This window comes from Canis lupus, chromosome 4 (genome assembly GCF_048164855.1).
Source record: "Canis lupus baileyi chromosome 4, mCanLup2.hap1, whole genome shotgun sequence".
Taxonomy (NCBI): domain Eukaryota; kingdom Metazoa; phylum Chordata; class Mammalia; order Carnivora; family Canidae; genus Canis; species Canis lupus.
In genome coordinates this window covers 40,920,655-40,943,574 of record NC_132841.1, presented here as the reverse complement: position 1 = coordinate 40,943,574, position 22,920 = coordinate 40,920,655, and the positions used below count along the sequence as shown (strand labels likewise).

Genomic DNA, 22,920 nt, shown 5'->3' with positions numbered 1-22,920 from the left:
AGAATGAGATGCTACAGCGAGCGTGAGCTAAGGCCACAGCATAAGCTAGCGAGGGTCCTTCGAGAGATGGGCCCGGATATAGGACAGAGGGAGGAAGGAGAACCGAGGAGTATGGAGGTGGCCGGGCCAGGTCCGGCCTGAGATCTCGAGGGATCCGGAGGAAACGCGCCAGCCCCGAGGCCAGGGAAAGCCAGGACCCAGGGCCGGGCCAAAGCAGCCGGGAAGGCCCAGGGCGGCCTCGCGCCGGACGCTGAGGCGGGCAGGCCCGCCCGCGGCCGGCCGGACGGAAGAACGGTCCAGCGGGCCTCACTCACCATGAGCTCGATGGTCTTGTCCTCAATCACCGAGTCGGGCTCCATGGCGGCCCCGGCGGCCCCGCCTCGCTCTCCCCGCGCAGCAGCGAACGGCCCGGGCGGAGGAGGCGACGGCGGAGGCGGCAGAGGCGGAGGCGGCTATCTTACCCACTCTAGCTGCCAGCCCGCCCGGGCCGCCGGCAGCTCCGCCCTCCCCCTCGGCGAACGCAGTACGCAGACCGAGGACTACAGCTCCCAGCAGGCGCCGGGGGCCCCGCAGAGCGCTGTGGGAACGAGAAGTCAGTACCGGGCTAATCTCTCTTGGCACCCCGAAGCTGAATTCTGAGCCGAAAGTAGCACTGGACTGTGAACATGGGGCGTGCAAACCTAAAGAATTAAGGGCTCCCTCCAAAGAGGGCCTCGGGAATGCCGCGACTACATGTCCCAGAAAGCCCTGCGCGCGGGTTCTCCTTCCGGCTAGCTTCTCCTGACTTCCTGGCAGCCTCCGGCGACTCAGACCGGGACGGAAACTCAGAGGTAACTCTTCCCTCTTCAGAGATCCTGCCTGTGAGACCGGTTTCCGCACATGCGCAGTCGATGCCGCAGTGCCCAGTCTACGCCTAGGTAGCGAGCGATGGCTAGGGGCAGATGTTGGAGACAGGTGGGTTCCAGGTGCACTAGGAGGGCTTGGGGCTCGGGTGTAGGAGGGACCAGCAAGCGAGGGAACGTCGGGCAAAGGAGGGGCTCTGAGAGTATGGGCAACCCAGAAGTGAGAGGTTCGGAACTGTCGTTGGGGAAAGTGGGTTTATGGCGATGAACTGCGGTGTTGTCTGTACGCACCACGAAGTGGGAGTGACTGAGGGATGAAAGGGAACCTGTGTATACTGAGCCCCTCTTACTCATTCTTCAGAAAATAATTATTTTTTAGACTTTCGGACTCTGCCAGGTCTGAAGTCCGCTCCGAACATTACGAGGAAGGACTCTGTTATCATGGTGCTTAATTCTGGTGGTGGGAAAAGAGTAGGCGCTAAGGAGGACCGCAGCTGAAGACCTGGAGACTCTTAGTGAAGTCGGCCTTCAGCTCTGTGTGAACTTTGTCAGGTCTATCCGCTAACCGGAGACCGTCGCGTACATACTGATTGAGCAAGTTGAGTTTATTACTGGATGCAGGGAGGGAGAATACCCGCCATGAGAAATCCTAGGCGGCTCAGTAAGAGTCGTTAGGTGATTTGGAAGAGGGTTTAAGGAAATGAGGCTTTACTCTGGATTAGATGCTGTCAGGAAGTAGGGACAATTCTGTGATTGGGCATCTCATGCCTGGACCGAGGGAACAGTAGATTGAGGCTGAAGCTGTAATTGCTAAAGAAGCAGGAACCTCCTCATTAACCAGGATGGGGGATGTTGGGTCATTTTTGGTGGTTTGGACACTGTTCATTTTTTTTTTTATCTGCATTCAAATATAATTAAGAAATTATCTTGTTTCTGTTTTGATCTATCCACAGTCAGAGAATGGCCCCATCTGGTGTTTATGTTCTGTGAAATTATGTTCCAAGAGGAGAACCCAAGGCCTACCTAAGAGGACCATCTATCGTCTAGTAACATTACAGCCTGGATAATTGTACCAGGCCAGCTTCCAAATATCAGGGCCTGCTTTTCTCTTTCTCTAGTGTTTGGAATTTTCTGCACCTGTGAAGTGAAGGGACTCAGTGACCTAGAAATTTTTCCATTTCTAAGGATTACAGCAATTTGTACTCCTGGAGGACATAGTGTAAGTACCACACCGGTAGGATTTGAAGTTTCATAGTCCTTATCTGGCGCTTTCCACCAAAAGAACTAGAAGCAGTAGGAAGAAAGAGCACAGAATTGGAAAGTTATTGCCACTAATTTGCTGTTTGAATTTCACCAGGCCCCTTCCCCTGTCTGGGCCTTGGGACATTCATTAGTGAAACAGGAGTTAGAATAAATGACCTGTTTCAGTTACTTAGTGTATCATAACAAGCCACACCCAAGACTTAGTAGCTTAAAATAACAGTGGCTTATTTTTACAATTGTGTGGGTTGACTGGACACAGCTGGGCCCACATAGTATAAGTTAAGGTTACTCATGAGACTGTAGTCAGCTGGAAGCTCATCACAGTGGCTTCTCATCCTCTGAGGCCTCTCTTCTTCACCTGGTGTCTTATCATTCAAGCTTCTGTGTGGTGACTAGCTTCCAAGAAGACAAGTCCCAGTGAGCAAATGATTATCATGCCTTTGGCACACCACACTTGGTAATGTCCCATTGGCCAAAGCAAGTCATACAGCCAAGCCCAGAGTCAATGTAGAAAGGAACTATACAGAGTTGTGAATACAGAGGGTCATGGTTTACTAGGGATTACTAATGTAACAGCCAACCAGGATATCTAAGGTACCAGCATTTGCCATAGGACCTAGCACATAAGGTTAGGGTAGGAGTTATAAGCTGAATTTCCCAATATGTATATTTATATTTATCTTACAGCATTTTTATGATTTAAAATTTGACATTTTTGCATTTTAAAGTCTGAATTTCCGTCTTCTCTTAAAAAATTAGACTATCCAGATTTTTGGATATGCATGGCAACAATATGCAGGGGTTACATAGCAACTGCCTTCTTTATATGAAGCATATGCTCTATAGATTTCTACCGTCACCATTGCTCCCTGTTGTCTTTTATCTGCATGCTCCACTCATTTAATTTGTGTGCCTAACCCATAAGGAAATTTGAGTTTGCAACCCTGTGGCATTAGAACTGTAATGGAGATAACTCAAGATTTCTGTCCTTATATTAAAACCATACTCCACCATAAGAGGAAAAAATCCTATTGGGTCAGATTCCAGGGGCTCAGTAGTATTAAAAAGTCATGTATTGATAGAAGCCTTACCCAAGCTATATGAGAGGCAAGCTGAGCCAAGGCTTGTCACTTATGTCAAACAAGAACTCAGGTTCTCGGGTATTTTAACTGCTTCAGGCTTCAAGCCAGCTAATGATGAATTTGGTCGTCAGTAAAGGCAGAAGCCCTTGACTCATACTTCCCCCCAGTTTTTCAGATAGCTGTGCTCTGAGGTTTACAAGACCCGCTAACAACAAAGTGGTTGTTCAGGTCCACAGTCCCTTAACCGAAACCCTGAGGTCTGAAACATATTCAGAATTCAGAATTGCTTAGATTTTACAAAGACAGTATGGTACACATACTGTATATATAGTGTAACATACCTAGGGGAGTCTGGGAGAGCACTTCATAATCAAATACATTAACTTTTGTGCCTCAGACCGTATGTGTGCCTGTTATCAATTTATAGCCTCTCAGTTCCAAATACATTCTTTTACATACTTCGAAATACTGGAGTCCAACTAGGACCCTGTGAATGTTTCTTCTCTGCCAGCTGGCACAGCATTTAACTTTGTCAATAAAGAGCCCTAGAGGAACACAGGCAAATGAAGGAACTTATCTTCTTAGTTCTAGTATACTTCACTTAACTTCTTGCTTTTGTGGTATACAGAAGCAAATGGTTTGCAGAACCATAACACCCCTCCCCAACATACACACAGGTGGCTAGGACATTCAGAGGGTAACATCCTAGTGAATTCAGTGACACTTCAGTGGGCAGTTTCCTGCTTGCCAGCCACACCTGTAGCCCTTCAGCAAACTTCAACCATCCAATGGGCCATAACTACCCTCTCCCCAGTGCGGTCTGAATCTCACAGCAGTCGGGTAGGAAGGCTCTTCCAAGTTTCTTTCATCCTTGGATACTCTGCCTCAGCCCTAAAGGTAGTAGGAGGTGGTTGCTCCCTGTAACGGCTGTTTCTATATTCTTGAGAGTTATCTTTACCCCTTGGTACTTAATACCCTATTACTAGTTAATAGTTCTTTCAGCTTTTTGTTTCTTTTGTTTTTTAGATTCCGCATATAAATGAAATGTATGATATTTATCATTCTCTGACTTATTCCACTTAGCATAATACCTTCTAGGTCCATCCATATTGTCCCAAATGGCAAGATCTTTCTTTGTTATGGCTAAGTAATATTCCATTTTACATGTATATCACATCTCCTTTACCATTCCTCTATCAATAGACTTGTAAGCTTCTTTCATATTTTGGCTTTTGTAAATGCTACAATAAACATAGGAATGCATATATCTTTTCAGATTAATATTTCCATTTTCTTTGGGTAAATACCCAATAGTGGAGTACTGGATCCTATGGTATTTCTATTTTTAATTTTTTGATGACCCTTAATACTGTTTTCCACAGTGCCTACAAAATTTACATTCCCATCAAAAGTGTAAAAGGGTTCCTTTTTCTCCACATCCTCACCAACACTTGTCATTTCCTCTCTTTTTGATATTAGTCATTCTAACAGGTATCAGATGATATGTCATTGTGGTTTTGACTTGCATTTCCCTGATGATTATTGATGTTGAGCATCTTTTCATGGGTCTGTTCACCATCTGTTTATCTTCTGTGGAAAAAAAGATATTCAGGTCCCCTGCCCATTTTTTAATCAAATTTTTTTGGTCTTGAATTGCTAATTTCTGAAGTTTGGGTATTAACCCCTTATTGGACATAACATTCACAAGTGTCTTCTCCCATTCAGTAGGTTCTTTTCATTTTGTTGATGGTTTCCTTTTGATAAGCAAAAGCTTTCTGGTTTGGTGTAATTCTAACATTGTATTTTTGCTTTTGTTTCCTTTGCTGGAGGAGGCGTATCTAGAAAAATGTTGCCAAGGCTGATGTCAAAGAAGTTACTGCCCATATATATTTTTTATTCTAGGAGTTTTATGGCTTAAGGTCTCATGTTTCGGTCTTTAATACATTTTGAGTTTATTTGTGTGTGTGGTATAAGAAAGTGGTCGAGTTTCATCATCTTACATGTTGCTGTCCAGTTTTCCCAATATGATCCCAAGATCAAAAGTTGCATACTCCACCAACTGAGCCAGCCAGGCACCCTCTTTTTTTTTTTTTTTTTTTTCCAATATTTTTTATTTGCTTTTTTTTTTTTTTTTTTTTTTTTTTAAGTAATCTCTACATCCAATGTAGGGCTTGAACTAATAATCTCAAGATTAGGAGTCACATGCTCTAGTAACTGAGCCAGCCAGGTGCCCTGCACTGAAATTTTGACTTAACTCATTTCCAAGAGACATCAAAGAACGCAGTTCTCTTAAGGGAGAATCTTACAAAATTCTAGAAAAGAGAATGATGGTAAGAAATACTAAAGGGGTGTCTGGGTGGTGCAATTGGTTAAGCATCCAACTCTTGGTTTCAGCTCAGATTGTGATCTTATGGTTGTGAGATCAAACCCCACATCATGCTCTGTGTTCACCTTAGAGTCTGCTTGGGATTCTCTCTCCTTCATCTTCTCCTTCCACCCCTCCCACTCATGCACTCACATTCTCTTTCTTGTGCGTGCATGCGCTCTCTCTCTCTCTCTCTCTCTCTAATAAATTTTTTTTATTTTTTATTTATGATAGTCATAGAGAGAGAGAGGCAGCGCGCTCTCTCTCTCTCTCTCTCTCTAATAAATTTTTTTTTATTTTTTATTTATGATAGTTATACAGAGAGAGAGAGAGAGGCAGACACACAGGCAGAGGGAGAAGCAGGCTCCATGCACCGGGAGCCCGACATGGGACTCGATCCTGGGTCTCCAGGATCGCGCCCTGGGCCAAAGGCAGGCGCCAAACCGCTGCGCCACCCAGGGATCCCTAATAAATTTTTTAAAAAGAAATATTAAAGATAGCAGCACCCTGTTTATCAATATGACTAGGTTCCATGTATTATCCATCTATAGAATAAACAACACGGTAGTTATAAAATACATATTAGCACATTTATTTGAACTGAAAAACAAACCTAGACTTTTTCTGACAGTCTTTTTAGATGACTGGTTTGATAGTGTAGACTGGCTTTGTGAATAATTGGTGTTAGATGAGTTATATCTTTAGTCTCACAGTTTTTAGGAAAATAAAGTGCATAAATAGAAACATTTCATCAGTTAACTTACTAGCAAACGTGTATAGAAATTAATATTTGTGTTTTCCCAACCCTTTATAAACTTAACCAGTGAAAGAAGATACCTCCAAGTGAAAAAGTAAAGAAACATTATATTAGTCAAAATAGAATACACTATACCACAGTAGCAAATTAACCCTGTGTAAGTAACCCTGTGTATCAGTCCAAATTCAGTCAGAGAAGCAGAACTACTGAGTGTATTAAGGGATTTTTTTTTACAAGGATTTGAGCTTATATGAGTGTTAAATCTAATGAAGCAATCTCTATAAGCCTGTTGTCTTCACAGTTGAAACTGGATCTAAAGTCCACAGGGTAGGCAGTCAGGAAGGGAAGATGGAAATAAGATATGGGAGAGCAAGTTTAAGTCAAGGTAGAGTCCGTGAGGATGGGCTGAAAACTGTCAGTTCTTATTGCCTCTGACCTTGGTGGTGTAGTTGATCTGCAGAGGCCAGAGCTCTTTGTCAAAGAACTGAACTCACAACCATGGCCCAGGAATCAGAGAAGCGAAAGGAGGCTGTAAGGGAACTTGGAGTGATTGCAGACCCAGCCACTCTTCACACCAAGGAGGTAAGGGAGCCGATCAATGACAATGTATATGGACTACAAAATGACTTCATTTTTCACTTCTACTCTTTGAAACCAATGCAGGAATCTTATCTTGTGGCCCACTCTAATCAGAAACACAGAGGAACAAAATCAGGGAAACATGGCTCAGTCTAGCCAAACTGACACATTACCGAGTTCCACACCGTGGGAACATAATGTCTTATACATATTTTGTTCATGTAAAGTCCAAAGGGATTAGTTAGCCTTCTACTTTGTAGTTACACCATCTGGAATTCACGGTCTCCCATGTTGCTGGGGCAGAGGGGACTGAAGGGAGGTCACCAGCTATTAACTGCCTTATCTCAGAAGCATGTCATTCCTGCTCACTGTTCAGTGGTCAGTACCTAATGACACAGCTCTAAGAAGTTGCAAGGGAGGGCAAACAATGTACTCTCCCTATATACCTAGAAAAAAAGGAAATGAAGTAGAGTGTGGTTAAGTACATAGGACCGTCTCTACTACATGGGTGTAATTAATAATTATTTCATAATTCTTGATAAAGACTTTTAGGTATGCTTTCCTGAAATTGAGAAAGTTAATTTCTCCAATGACTATATACAAAAATGCTCTTACTAGTCAGATGATTTCCAGTACTTTGCTCTCAACAAAATTGAATGATGATTGAATTAAGTTTTAATGATAATTTAAAATAATTTTGCTAGCTGATCACTATGTAACTTTTGACCTAATAACTTTAAAGGAATCCAAAGAAGTTGTATAACATTACTAGAAGACAACTTTCATTCTTCTACAAACAAGACTTTTAAGTACTAATATCTATAAGAATGTGATCTAAAGGGACGCCTGGGTGGCTCAGCAATTGAGCCTCTGCCTTTGGTTCAGGTCATGATCCTGGGGTTTCAGGATCAAGTCCCATGTCAGGCTTTCCAGAGGGAGCCAGCTTCTCCCTCTGCCTGTGTCTCTGCCTCTCTCTCTGTCTGTCATGAATAAATAAAATATTTTTAAAAAAAAGAGTGTGATCTAAAAACAAATTTGATGCCAAATCATCTCATTCTAGCAATAAGTAATACTAATGCATGGATATGAAAACTATTTTTTAGTTATTGATTGGTTTAAACATGTAGTTATAGTAAAATTCGGTTTGTATTTAATCATTATTTGTCAAGATGTTCATGTACTTCTTGTTTGATCAATTGCATTTGGTAACAATTACAATGATAATTTAAATGCAGAAGGCTCTTTTCCCAACATTCCAAGCCTACGATCACCAAAAATAAAAATTGTAGCACAAAATACAGAAGAGAAATAGGATAAGGAGAGCAATAAGACTTTCAAGCATAAAATTTGGGGGGAGAATGGAATGGAGATATGAATTCAAGGAGGAAAAAGATACAAAATTTCCTATCAGAAAACAACTTGTTCATATTTACTTAAAAGGATGATGGTATGAAATTACTATATATTTAAATTTCATTAAGAAAAGTAATAACAGCTTTATTTTTAAATGCCAGTATTTATTGGAGCCCCTGGTTGGCTCAGTCAGTCAAGTTGCCATCTCTTGATTATGGCTCAGGTCATGATCTCAGGGTCCTGGGATCAAGCCCCACATTGGGCTCCACACTCTTCAGGAAGATTCTTTCTTCCCACACCAGCCCCTGCCCATATGAGCGCTCTCTCTCTCTCTCTCTCTCTCTCTCTAATAAATAAATCTTTTAAAAATAAATGTCAATATTTATAGTACACTGAAAATCATTCTCTATTTAAATTTATGCTGAAAAAATTTAGATATTTTAAGAAATGAGTAATTACATAATGTATCAAAATTCTTTTGAGGATACAGAGGAAAAAAATTCAAAGATCAGTGCTCTAGATCACTGTGGTGACTGCAGAAAGGGCCTTGGTATCCTGAGTGCCAGACTCTCAAGTCTAGGATTTGGGTTTTTTCTAAGATTGGTTGATTGATTGATTGATTGATTCATTCATTCATTTATTCATTCATAAGAGACAGAGAGAGGCAGAGACATAGGCAGAGGGAGAAGCAGGCTCCATGCAGGGGGCCCGTTGTGGGACTCAATCCTGGGACTCCGGGAACACACCCTGAGCCAAAGGCAGACGCTCAACCACTGAGCCACCCAGGTGTCCCTCAAGTCTAGGATTTTGAACAGAACTAGACATTTGCCAAGAAGTCTTTGATATAGATGTGAAATAATTGGATTTATTTTTTTTAATTGGATTTAGAAAATGTTTCCTTTCAATAATAACCAAGGACATACCGGTTAAAATAACCATCAGGCAGCCAGTCTGTTTGTCCCACTCCTCACCCCTGAGTAGCTCCATGGTGGGCCACTCACTGAAGCGCTAAAGGCTAACTCCAATACACCTTTCCAACTTTATTTCTCACTCTGCTTTCCCCCATCCTGTTCTGGCTCCTCATGTTTCTCACAACCTCCATTCCATCATGTTTGCATGTCCCTCTCTGGCAGTTCTTGTGTCCTCGAGAGAATGAGATGGATTCTTCAAGGGTACAAAATGAGAGGCAGGGCCGTGCCTAATTCAGCAACTCTAGTGTGAACTTTTTTGTTGGAGCCTATCTCAGTCCCTTCTTAAGGTCCTAAGCAGCTTGGAGGGTTCCAAGCATTAAAAAATTTATCCTAGGGACGCCTGGGTGGCTCAGCGGTTGAGGGTCTGTCTTCGGCTTTAGGATGTGATCCCAGGGTCTGGAATCAAGTCTCGCTTCGGGCTTCTTGTGGAGAGCCTACTTCTCCCTCTGTTTGTGTCTCTGACACTCTCTCTCTCTGTCATGAATAAATAAATAAAATTTTTAAAAATTTTTTTTAATTTATCCTAAAGAATATCCCAAATTCGGAATACTTCCAAACCCGTTCCATGAGGCCAGCATCACCTTAATTCCAAAACCAGACAAAGACCCCACCAAAAAGGAGAATTATAGACCAATATCCCTGATGAACACAGATGCAAAAATCCTAAAGATACTAGCCAATAGGATCCAACAGTATATTAAGAAGATTATTCACCATGACCAAGTGGGATTTATCCCCGGGATGCAAGGCTGGTTCAACACTCGTAAAGCAATCAACGTGATAGATCATATCAAAAAGAGAAAAAGCAAGAACCATATGATCCTCTCGATAGATGCAGACAAAGCATTTGACAAAATACAGCATCCATTCCTGATCAAAACTCTTCAGAGTTTAAGGATAGAGGGAACATTCCTCAGCATCTTAAAAGCCATCTACAAAAAAGCCCACAGCAAATATTCTCAATGGGGAAACACTGGGAGCCTTTCCCCTAAGATCAGTAACATGACAGGGATGTTCACTCTCACCACTGCTATTCAACATAGTACTAGAAGTCCTAGCCTCAGCAGTCAGGCAGCAAAAAGAAATAAAAGGCATTCAAATTGGCAAAGAAGAAGTCAAACTCTCCCTCTTTGCAGATGGCATAGTACTGTACATAGAAAATCCAAAAGACTCCACTCCAAGATTGCTAGAATTTATACAGCAAATCGGCAGTGTGGCAGGATACAAAATCAATGGCCAGAAATCAGTGTCATTTCTCCACACTAACAGTAAGACTAAAGAAAGAGAAATTAAGGAGTCAATCCCATTTACAATTGCACCCAAAAGCATAAGATACCTAGGAATCAACCTAACCAAGAGGTAAAGGATCTATACCCTAAAAACTACAGAACACTTCTGAAAGAAATTGAGGAAGATACAAAGAGATGGAAAAATATTCCATGCTCCTGGATTGGAAGAGTTAATATTGTGAAAATGTCAATGCTACCCAGGGCAATTTACACATTCAATGCAATCCCTATCAAAATACCATGGACTTTCTTCAGAGAGTTGGAACAAATAATATTTGTGTGGAATCAGAAAAGACCCCAAATAGCCAGGGGAATATTAAAAAAGAAAACCAGAGCCGGGGACATCACAATGCCAGATTTCAGGTTGTACTACAAAGCTGTGATCATCAAGACAGTGTGGTACTGGCACAAAAACAGACACATAGATCAATGGAACAAAATAGAGAATCCAGAAATGGCCCCTCAACTCTATGGTCAACTAATATTCGATAAAGCAGAAAAGACTATCCACTGGGAAAAGGACAGTCTCTTCAATAAGTGGTGCTGGAAAAATTGGACAGTCATGTGCAGAAGAATGAAAGTAGACCATTCTCTTACACCATACACAAAGATAAAATGGATGAAAGATCTAAATGTGAGACAAGAATCCATCAAAACCCTAGAGGAGAACACAGGCAACACCCTTTTTGGACTTGGCCACAGCAACTTCTTGCAAGATACATCTATGAAGGCAAGGGAAACAAAAGCAAAAATGAATTATTGGGACCTAAGATAAAAAGCTTCTGCACAGCAAAAGAAACAGTCAACAAAACTAAAAGAACCTACAGAATGGGAGAAGATATTTGCAAATGATCTATCAGATAAAGGGCTAGTATCCAAGATATAAAAACTTATTAAATTCAACAGCAAAGAAATAATCCAATCATGAAATGGGCAAAAGACATGAACAGAAATTTTACCAAAGAAGACATAGACATGGCCAATAAGCACATGAGAAAATGCTCCGCATCACTTGCCATCAGGGAAATCCAAATCAAAACCACAATGAGATACCACCTCACACCAGTGAGAATGGTGAAAATTAACAAGACAGGAAACAACAAATGTTGGAGAGGATATGGAGAAAGGGAAACCCTCTTGCCCTGTTGGTGGGAATGTGAACTGGTACAGCCGCTCTGGGAAACCGAGGAGGTTCCTCAAAGAGTTAAAAATAGAGCTACACTACGACCCAGCAATTGCACTGCTGGGGATTTACCCCAAAGATACAGATGCAGTGAAACGCCGGGACACCTGCACCCCAATGTTTATAGCAGCAATGTCCACAATAGCCCAACTGTGGAAGGAGCCTCAGTGTCCATTGAAAGATGAATGGAGGGCAGTGGTTTAGTGCCGCCTAAACCCAGGGCCTGATCCTGGAGACCCAGGATCGAGTCCCATGTCAGGCTCACTGCATAGAGCCTGCTTCTCTCTCTGCCTGTATCCCCCCCCCCCCCCCTCTCTCTCTCTCAGGAATAAATAAAATACATTAAAAAAAAAAAGAAAGATGAGTAGATAGAGAAGATGTGTTCTATATATACAATGGAATATTCCTCAGCCATTAGAAACAACAAATACCCACCATTTGCTTCAACGTGGATAGAACTGGAGGGTATTATGTTGAGTGAAGTAAGTCAATTGGAGAAGGACAAACATTATATGGTTTCACTCATTTGGGGAATACAAAAAATAGTGAAAGGGAATAAAGGGGAAAGGAGAGAAAATGAGTGGGAAATATCAGTGAGGGTGACAATATGAGAGACTCCTAACTCTGAGAAACGAACAAGGGGTGGTGAAAGGGGAGGTGGGCAGGGGGTTGGGGTGACTGGGTGATGGGCACTGAGGGGGGCACTTGATGGGATGAGCACTGGGTGTTATGCTATATGTTGGCAAATTGAATCAAAAAAAATTATATATATATATATATATATATATATATATATATATATATATATATATCCATCCCAAATTCTGTGGAAACTGGCCAGCAGAGAACAGGTAGAGAGGGATGAAGTTATGTAGGGTTTTCTGATAAACTAGATTCTAGCTGCTAGAACATGGAATTTATATGACAAAGGTTCCCAGCATTATTCCCAGCGAGTTGTGCTTGTGTGTGCAGGTACAGTCTCTTGTTGATGGCCTTATTTTTTCCCTCCCACCTGAATGGAAGTGTTGTGTGCCTGCTTCTCCCTTTGTTTCTCTATGCTGGTGGAGCTTTGTAACCAAGAGTGGCTCAGAATTACCAAGTTTGGATCAAAGTATATGCATAAAGAGTCTTATCTGTGTAACTGGATGTGGAAATGAGACTCTTTTAGTCTGGAGTTTCAGCTGTGGTCTCAAACCTGAAAACAATAGGTGCCATTTTAATGCAAAGTCCTAGATGAAGTTTAGAAGGCCTGTGAAGGTTGTCCAAAAACCAGTTCTGCTAGTTCATCAGCCCATTCCCCACTTTGAGGGTGTACTGGAGAGGCTTGGAGACAAATCAGCCAAGATGGAAGAACATTTAGAGAATTCGTCCCTCCCAGTCCTGCCCAGGTGCACCTCAGGGTGCCTTCAGGGACCACTCAGTCACTGAAGTGTGTCCCCTTGAGTTAGGAGACATGGGCACTGGTTCCTCATTCATGTCTGCAAACATGAGTATGTGGGCAGGCCAAAGGCTGAGTGGGTACAGCCTGTGGCTGCAGAGAGGAAATGCCTGTCTCCAGGAGGGCCAAAATTCTGAGAGGGCAAGCATGCATGTTTATGGGGGCGAGCTGGGTATTCCACAAAGATTGTCTTGAAATGGTTGCTGACCAAGAGGGCCACCTGGAGGGGGAAAGTGATTCCTACAGGTGTCCCCTGTGAGGGGTACAGCATAGGAAGGAGGAGATTAAGGTGGGGAGGAAGGTTTCTGGGAACTAGCCAGAAGAGGTATCTCTCATCTGGAAATAACAGAAAGCCCAAAAAGTGCCCCATGAGAAAAGATACCAGCCTTTGACATGAAACATTTAGGAGGTACAGGTGCCAGATTATAACTGGACAAGTCAGGACATTTTCTCCCCTGCCTCAGGTTGAGTTTCCCAGAAGCAGACCCCAAGTTGAGAATACTGCACAAGGGCTTTATTAAGTATTCACAGGAGAAACACATTAGGGAGTGGGGAACCAAGAAAGGGAAAGTGCACTTGCAGTCAGAACCCATAGAGTGGAGTTTCAGCTTCAGGCTGATCCTGCATGATGCTCTGGGATGCACATTACTCCCCAGAGTTGGTCCAAACTTCAGTGTGGGCTTTCCTAGTCCTGGAGCACTCAGTTTCCAGACACTTCTGACTCTGTGCTTCAGGCAAAGCCACACCAACAGGAATGCCTGTTGAGAAAGAGTTCATTTGACCCTTGAGCAACGTGGGAGTTAGGGGTGCCAACTCTGCTGTTGAAAATCCACATATAACTTTAGACTCCCCAAAAACTTATAGCCTACTATTGACCAGAAACCTTACCAAATAAATGATTTTTTTTTTTTTAAGAAATGCCATACTGTCCACGATAGCCAAACTGTGGAAGGAGCCTAGGTGTCCAACGAAAGATGAATGGATAAAGAAGATGTGGTTTATGTATACAATGGAATATTACTCAGCTGTTAGAAATGACAAATACCCACCATTTGCTTCAACGTGGATGGAACTGGAGGGTATTATGCTGAGTGAAGTAAGTCAGTCGGAGAAGGACAAACATTATATGTTCTCATTCATTTGGGGAATATAAATAATAGTGAAAGGGAAAATAAGGGAAGGGAGAAGAAATGTGTGGGAAATATCAGAAAGGGAGACAGAACGTTAAGACTGCTAACTCTGGGAAACGAACTAGGGGTGGTAGAAGGGGAGGAGGGCGGGGGGTGGGAGTGAATGGGTGACGGGCACTGGGGGTTATTCTGTATGTTAGTAAATTGAACACCAATTAAATAAATAAATAAATAAATAAATAAATAAATAAATAAATAAATAAATAAATAAATAAATAAAAGAAATGCCATACTGTTTTCCACAGCAGCTATACCATTTTACATTCCCACCAGTAATTACACAAGGGTTCTAATTTCTCCGCATCCTTGCCAACATCTCTAATTTTCTGGGGTTTATTTCTTGTTTTGTTTTGTTCTGTTGTTGTTTGTTTTGTTTTTGATCAGAGCTGTCCTATTATGTATGAAGTGGTATGTCATTATGATTTTGATTTGCATTTCCCTTATAATTAGTGATGTTGAGCATCTTTTCATGTACTTACTGGCTATTTGTATGTCTTCTTTGCAGGAATGTCTATTCAAGTTCTTTACCCATTTTTTTTAATGGTGAAAAAATTTAGATTTCTAGCCAGCTCGACTCAGTTTAGATGATCCCAATTTTGTTGGCAATATCCAAAGCATCATAGGAGCCAGTCGAACATACGCTTTCTTCTCCCCATCAGGCCTGATCAAGGTGTTGACCCTGGCCACATCAATGTCCTAGAGCTTCTTCACAGCCTGTTTGATCTGGTGCTTATTGGCTTTGACATCCACAATCAACACAAGTGTGTTGTCTTCTATTTTCTTCATGGCTGACTCAGTAGTCAGGGGGAACTTGATGATGGCATAGTGATCAAGCTTTTTTCTCCTGGGGGCACTCTTTAGAAGATATTTGGGCTACCTTCGAAGACGCAGGGTCTTGGGTTGTCGGAATGCAGGTGATGTGCAGATCTTTTTTGTGTGTGACTGTGCATGCCTTTCAGCACCACTTTCTTAGCTTTCAAAGCCTTTGCTTTGGCTTCGGATTTGGGAGGGACAGGGGCTTCTTCTTCGCCTTTGGCACCATTTTTGTGAAAGGGATTTTGTCTCCATTTTTTAATCCAGTTGTTTTTTCGGCTTTTTGTTGTTGTGTTCTAGGAATTCTTTATATATTCTGGATATTAATTTCTTCAAAGATATATAATTTGCAGATATTTTCTTCCATTCTCTGGTTACCTTTTCACTTTGTTGATAGTTTCCTTCGATGCATAAAAGATAATTTTTGACATGTTTTTTATTGTTGTTGACTATGCTTTTGGTGTCATATCCAAGAATTTTTGCCAAATCCAATGTCATGAACTTTCTCCTGTTTTCTTCTAAGAGTTTTATAGTTTTAGCTCTTATATTTAAGGCTTGGGTCCATTTTGAGTTCATTTTTTTTATATTGTATAAGGTAATGCTCCACCTTCATTCTTTTGCCTTTCTTACCTCTTCCAGCTTCTGGTGCTTCCTGGTTTCCTTGCCTTGTGGCCTTATAACCACAATTTCTATCACCGTCTCCATATGGCCTTTTTCTTTTTCTCTCTGTGTCTCCCCTCTGTGTCTGTATCTTATAAGGAACCCATCATGGGCCCATCCTAACCCATAATGATCTTATTTTGAGGTCTTTAACTTAATTACATCCACAAAAATCCTCATTCCAAATAAGGTCACCTGCTGACATTCTGGGAAAAACTGATGGAAATGGAAATAGTAATCTGAAAAGATAAATGCACTCCTAGGTTTATTGTAGCATTTACAAAAGATACAGTGGTTTGACTTCCCCTCTGATTGTTCCCCGGTCAGTTACCCCTTCTTCCCTATGGTCCCTTTCACGTTTCTTGTATTCCACATATGAGTGAAACCATATGATAATTGTCTTTCTCCAATGAACTTATTTTATTTGGTCTAATACCCTTCAGTTTCATCCACATCAATGTAAATGGTAGGTATTCATCCTTTCTGATAGCTGAGTAATATTCCATTGTATATACACACCACATTTTCTTTTTTTTTTTTAAGGATTTTATTTATGCATGAGAGACATGCAGAGAGAGACAGAGACACAAACAGAGGAAGAAGCAGACTCCTTGCAGGGAGCCCAATGTGGGACTCGATCCCCAGACCTGGGATCATGCCCTGAGCTAAAGGCAGACGTTCAACTGCTGAGCCACCCAGGAATCCTTCATCCAGCTTTACTGAATTTATTCTCACAGTTCTTTTGTAGAGTCTTTAGGGCTTTCTATATATGACATGTCATCTGCAAATAGTGACTGTTTTATACTTCCTTACCAATTTGCATGCCTTTTCTTTTTTCTTGCCTAATTGCTCTAGCTAGGACTTCCAACACTATGTTGAGTAAAACTGGCAAGACTGTGCATCCTTGTTTCTGATCTTAAAGGAAAAGCTTTCAACTTTTCACCAGTGAGTATGATATTAGCTATGGCCTTGTCATAAATAGGCTTGATTATGTTGAGATACATTCCCTGTATATCCACCTTGTTTGGCATTTTTATCATAAATGTTGAATTTTGTCTAAAGATCATAGGATTTTTATCCTTCATTTTGTTAATGTATTATCAAGTTGGTTAATTTGCATGTGTTGAACCACCTTTGCATCCCTGGAATAAATCCCATTTGATCATGGTATATGATTTTTTTTTAATGTATTGTTGAAATCAGTTTGCTAATATTTTGGTGGAGACTTTTGCATCAATGTTCATCAGTCATATTGGCCTATAATTTTCTTTTCTTGTGGCATCTTTGTCTAGTTTTGGTATTAGGTAATGCTGGTCTTATAAAATTATGAGTTTAGAAGTATTCCTTTTTCTTCTCTTATTTGGAAGAGTTTGAGAAGGATTGGTATTGATTCTTCTTAGAATGTTTGCTAGAATTCACCAGTGAAGCCATCTGGTCCTACACTTTTGTTTATTGGGAGGTTTTTGATTACTGATTCTATCACCTTACTCATAATCTGTCTATTGACGTTTTTAGTTCTTCATGATTCTGTCTTACAAAGTTATATGTTTCTAGGAATGTCTCCATTTCCTCTAGGTTGTCCAGTTTGTTGGCATATAATTGTTCCTAGTAGTCTCTTATGAACTTTTGTATTTCTGTGTTATCACTGACATCTCCTTTTTTGTTTCTGATTTTATTCATTTGAGTCTCCTCTTTCTTGGTGAGTCTAGCAAATGGTTGATTTTGTTTATCTTTTCAAAGAACCAACTTCTAGTTTCACTGATCTTTTCTGTTGTCTTTTTAGTCTCTATTTCATTTATTTCTCTTCTATTTGTTGTTATTTTCTTCCTTGTACTAACTTTGGCCTTCATTTGTTCTTCTATTTTTTAATTCTTTGAGTTATAAAGTTAGATCATTTATTTGAGATCTTTCTTGTTTCTTGACATGGGCCTTATCAATATGAACTTCCCTCTTAGAACTGCTTTTGCTGCATCCTGTAAATTTTGGGATGTTGTATTCCCATTTTCATTTGTCTCAAGGTATTTTTTTTTAAAGATTTATTTATGTATTTGAGAGAGAGAGAAAGAGAGCACATGAGCAGGGGAAGGGGCAGAGGGAGAGAATATCCAAGCAGACTCCCACTGGGCATGGAGCCCAACACAGGGCTCAGTCTCACAACCCATGAGATCAGGATCTGAACCAAAACCAAGGGTCAGACACTTTACCAACTGAACCACCTAGGTGCCCCTATTTTTTTATTTTCCTTTTGATTTCTTCTTTGATCCATTGGTTTTTTAATAACATGTTGTCTAATCTCCACATAGTTGGGAATTTTCTAGTTTTATTCTTGTAATTAATTTCTAGTTACATACCATTGTGGTCGTAAAAGATGCCTGATATAGTTTCAGTCTTCTTAAATTTATCAAGAGTTTTTTTTTTTTGTGGACCAGCCTATGCTCTATCGTGGAAAATGTTCCTTGTACGCATCAGAAGAATGTATACTCTGTTGCTTTTGAATCAAATGTTCTGTATGTGTGGTTAAGTCCATCTAGTCTAATGTGTTGTCTAAGGCCAATAATGTTTCCTTATTGATTTTCTTTGTGGATGATCTCTATCCACTGAGGGAAGTGGGGAGATAAAGTCCCATACCATTATTGTATTGCTATCTATTTCTCCCTTCAGGCCTGTTAATATTTCATTTATATATTTAGGTGCTCCTCTGCTGGGTACATAAATATTTACACGTGTCATATTCTCTTGTTGGATTGACCCCTTTATCATTGTACGATATACTTACTTGTCTCTTGTCTTTGTTGTAAAGTCTATTTTGTCAGGCATTGGTATGGTTACCCCAACTTTCTTTTGGTTCCCATTTGCATATATCTTTTTCCATCCCTTCACTTTTAGTCTGTGTCCTTACGTCTGAGGTGAATCTCTTATAGACAGCACATTGATGGGTCTTGTTTTTTTTATACATTCAGCCACTATGTCTTTTGATTGGAGAAGTTAGTCCTTTTACATTTAAAGTAATTATTGATGGGTATGTACTTATTTTTTTTTTTAAGATTTTATTTACTTATTCATGAGAGACAGAAAGGCAGAGAGAGGCAGAGACAGGAGAAGCAGGCTCCATGTAAGGAGCCTGATATGAGACTCAATCCTGGGACTCCGAGATCATGCCCTGAGCTGAAGGCAGAAGCTCAACCACTGAGCCACCCAGGCATCCCTGTACTTATTTTAATGTTGTTAATTGTTTTCTGATTATTTTGTGATCCTTCCGTTCCTTTCTTCTTCTCTTACTCTTTTTATGATTTGATATTTTTCTCTTAGGTATCTACCCTTCAGTTTTGCTTTGTGGTTATCATGAGGCTTACATAAAATAACTTATAGGGATCCCTGGGTGGCACAGCAGTTTGGCGCCTGCCTTTGGCCCAGGGCGCGATCCTGGAGACCCGGGATCGAATCCCACGTCGGGCTCCCGGTGCATGGAGCCTGCTTCTCCCTCTGCCTGTGTCTCTGCCCCTCTCTCTCTCTGTGTGACTATCATAAATAAATTTAAAAAAATAAAATAAATAAAATGTCTGGTGTTACTAAACAGTAGTGATAAAAAAAAACACAATTTAAATTATTTATAAAAAAAAAAAAACAACTTATATTTGTAACAGTCTGGTTTAATTTGATAACGACTTAAGTTTGAACACATTCTAAATCTCTATATTTTTATCCCCCTCACACACCATATTTTAGATTCTTGGTGTCACAGTTTATATCTTTTTGTCCTGTGTATTTCTTAGGTTATTATATAGTTATTTTTACTACTTTTGTATTTTAACTTTCATACTAACTTTATAAGTGCTTAACATACTACCTTTCCAAGATTAGATTTTTCTGGATGTGAGGGCAATCTGGCTGCGACATCTGTCACCCCATTGATTGCCAGAGTTGATTTGGTTGATCTGGCTGGCTAGGCGGGTGTCCCCTTCCTCCCTCACCGCTCCGTGTGCGTCCGTCCGGAAGCTGCGCGCTCGGTCGAAGAGGACGACCATCCCCGATAGAGGAGGACCGTTCTTTGGTCAAGGATATACGAGTAGCTGCGCTCCCCTGCTAGAACCTCCAAACAAGCTCTCAAGATTAGATTTTTCTGATTTTTACTATATATTTACCTTTACCAGTTTGATTTCTACTTTCATATGTTTTCCTGTTACCAATTAGTACCCTTTTCATTTCAGCTAAAGGAAGTCCCTTTTACATTTCTAGTAAGGCCAATCTTGTGGTAAACTTCTTAACTTTTGCTTGTGTTGAAAATGATCTGTCCTTTAATTCTGAATGATAAAGTTGGCAGGTAGGAGTATTCTTAGTTGGTGTTTTTCTTCTTTCACATTTTGAATATATCATGCCACTCCCTTCTAACCTACAATGTTTCCATTGAGAAGTCTTCTGATAACCTCATATGTAACAAGTTGTTTTTCTCTTGCTGCTTTTAAGATTTCTCCCTGTCTTTAACTGATGCTGTAATCACAGTGGGTCTTGGTATGGGTCCCTTAGAGTTCATCCTTTTTGGAACTCCTTGGTCTTCCTTGACCTTGATCTTGTCTGTTTCATTTCCCAGATTAGGGAAGTTTTCTGTCATTATTTCTTTAAATAAGTTTTCTGGGGCACCTGGATGGCTCAGCGGTTGAGCATCTGCCTTTGGCTCAGGTCGTGATCCTGGAGTCCCAGGATCAAGTCCTGTATTAGGCTCCCTGCGGGGAACCTGCTTCTCCTGCCTATGTCTCTGCCTCTCTCTGTCTCTCATGAATGAATAAATAAAATCTTTTTAAAAATAAGTTCATTGATCTTTTCTTCTGCTTCATCTAGTCTATTGAACTATTCTATCATATTTTTCATTTCAGTTATTGTTTTCTTCAGCTCTGTGACTTCTTGTTTGGTACCTTCTTGTATTTTCTCTTTGTTGAAATTCTTACTTTGTTCATCTATTCTTCCCCTGAGATTGATGAATATCTTTATCACCATAATTTTGAGCTCTTTATCAAGTAAAGCACCTCTGTTTCAGTAACATTTTTTAAAAGTTTTATCTTTGTTTGTTTGGAACATATTCATCTTTGTGTCTTTATTTTCCTTGATTCTCTGTCTTGGTTTGTATGTATTACATAAAACAGCCAGATCTCCCAGTTTTGAAGGAGGGACCTCATGTAGGAGATGAAGCTTATTGTTTAATCTTGCCCTAGGTCTTGGTTGTTTCTCAGACCTTTAAGATTATCTAAGCAGCTTACTTTATTTTTAGTGGCTCTCAGTAGTTGAGAGTACTCTAAGACCTCTGTGTCCCAAAAGGGAGGATCTCAGCACCAACATTCAGACTAATTGAAAGTGATACCCATGGGCAGCAGCTTTTAGAGTATGCAAATAATATAGTCCTGTGGGACTGCAAGTATAAACCTCACTTGCCACCGGAGCCATATGATCTAGAAGTGTACCCTGGAATCATTTGCAAGATTCAGGCCACCAGATGAATGTACAAGGTCTTTTCTGGGACATACTGGCAACTTATGGCAAAGCAGAAGCAGAGTGCAAAGGTGGCATCCACCAACCTTCATCCCTGAAAAGCACCTCAGTAGGCCCCTACATGTGTGCCAAACCTAAGCCTGCCTCTCAGCCTGAATCTCCAGGACAAGCAAATAGGCCTTGTTCACAGAGATTGGTGGTATATTTCACTCTGTTCTCTGCACTGTGCCCTGGGGATGGTAGCCAGCCAAGAACTGTCTCTGATTTTTGCAGTCACCTTCCTGGGACCCAAAGAACACAAGCCCTACTGCCCACTAGATCCAGGGGATTAAGCAGTATTGGGCAATAGCCTCAAATACCAGGTGCTGGGCATAAAAACCAGGGCACCAGATGAGGACAAGCTTCTCTCTGGAAGATCCTGACCTCTAGAGAGTGGCAGAGGGAAAGCACAATGATAGCACCTACCCTCTAAGGTCTCTAGGGAGGATGACATGCAGCTGTTAGATGTGTGTTTAATTAGAAGCCTGCCCCTCAGGCCATAGCTCTGGATATGAGGTAATAGACCTCTTTCACAGATAGATTGGACATCTTAGTCTGTTGCCTCTTTACCATGCCCTTGGAGTAGTAGCTAGTTAAGAATTCTTTTTGGGGGGCAGCCCAGGTGGCTCAGTGGCTTAGTGCCACCTTCAGCCCAGGGCCTGATCCTGGAGACCCGGGATCGAGTCCCACATCGGGCTCCCTGCATGGAGCCTGCTTCTCCCTCTGCCTGTGTCTCTGCCTCTGTGTGTGTGTGTGTGTGTGTGTGTGTGTGTGTGTGTATCTCATGAATAAATAAATAAAATCTTAAAAAAAAAAAAGAATTCTTTTTCTTTCTTTCTTTTTAAAATAGGCTCTACACCCAACATGGGGCTTGAACTCACAACCCTGAGATCAAGAGTCATGTACTCTACCAACTGAGCCAACCAGGTGCCCTTAGAAATTCTATTTTTATTTGTTACACACCTCTGGGACCCACCAGGGCCATGTTGTCTAAGGGTGTCCCCTGGGCAGCAGCTGCAAAAATCAGGGGGCCAAATGAGGGCACAAGCCCATTTCAACTGACCTCCATTTGGGGACAATATTTTAGTAGACTAGATTGTGTCACATTAGGCTAATGCTTTAAGAAAAAGCAAATTAGCCTCTTTAACAGAAAGTCCTGGGTACTTTTCAGTTGACACCTCTGCACTGGTCTTTGGGGGTGGGCAAGTCTATACACGTATCCCTTTTTAAGAATTGTTCCTTAGGAGATCCCTGGGTGGCTCAGCAGTTTAGTGCCTGCCTTCAGCCCAGGGCATGATCCTGGAGTCCCAGGATCGAGTCCCACATCAGGCTCCCTGCATGGAGCCTGCTTCTCCCTCTGCCTGTGTCTCTGCCTCTCTCTCTCTCTCTCTCTGTCTCTCATGAATAAATAAATAAATACTTAAAAAAAAAAAAAAAGAATTGTTCCTTAGTTCTCTATAGCTTTGTGGTTCTCATAGACTCAAACCTTATTAGCTTTCAAAGATAGATGATTTGGGCTCATCTCTCAAGTGCAGGTCTTAAAAGTTGGGGTGCCAGAGGTGGATTTAAACCATCCACTCCTCAGTGAGAAGCTTGGGGTTTTGAGTTCCCTTCT

General features: G+C 41.2%; 1 protein-coding gene and 1 long non-coding RNA gene across 26 annotated transcripts in view; one reads left to right on the top strand and one right to left on the bottom strand.

Annotated features, from left to right (window-relative positions):
• The window catches only part of FBXW11 (F-box and WD repeat domain containing 11), a 125,056-nt gene extending 124,419 nt beyond the window's left edge, over positions 1 to 637 (bottom strand). For 4 of the 14 annotated variants that reach the window (XM_072824145.1, XM_072824144.1, XM_072824152.1 and 1 more), the window contains exon 1: positions 315 to 526. Coding sequence is in view for 7 of the 14 variants with exons in the window: in XM_072824144.1 (XP_072680245.1) it covers positions 315 to 359 (45 nt within the window). In the remaining 7 variants the exon portion in view is untranslated. Of the gene's footprint in view, positions 1 to 314 lie in introns of all 14 variants that reach the window. The other 10 variants (XM_072824153.1, XM_072824154.1, XM_072824141.1 and 7 more) reach the window with 5 other exon arrangements.
• The window catches only part of LOC140632279 (uncharacterized), a 61,250-nt gene continuing 38,718 nt past the window's right edge, over positions 389 to 22,920 (top strand). For 9 of the 12 annotated variants that reach the window (XR_012029805.1, XR_012029804.1, XR_012029803.1 and 6 more), the window contains exons 1-2: positions 796 to 954; positions 1,796 to 2,061. This is a non-coding gene — a long non-coding RNA (uncharacterized lncRNA). Of the gene's footprint in view, positions 955 to 1,795; positions 2,062 to 22,920 lie in introns of all 12 variants that reach the window. The other 3 variants (XR_012029797.1, XR_012029799.1, XR_012029802.1) reach the window with 3 other exon arrangements.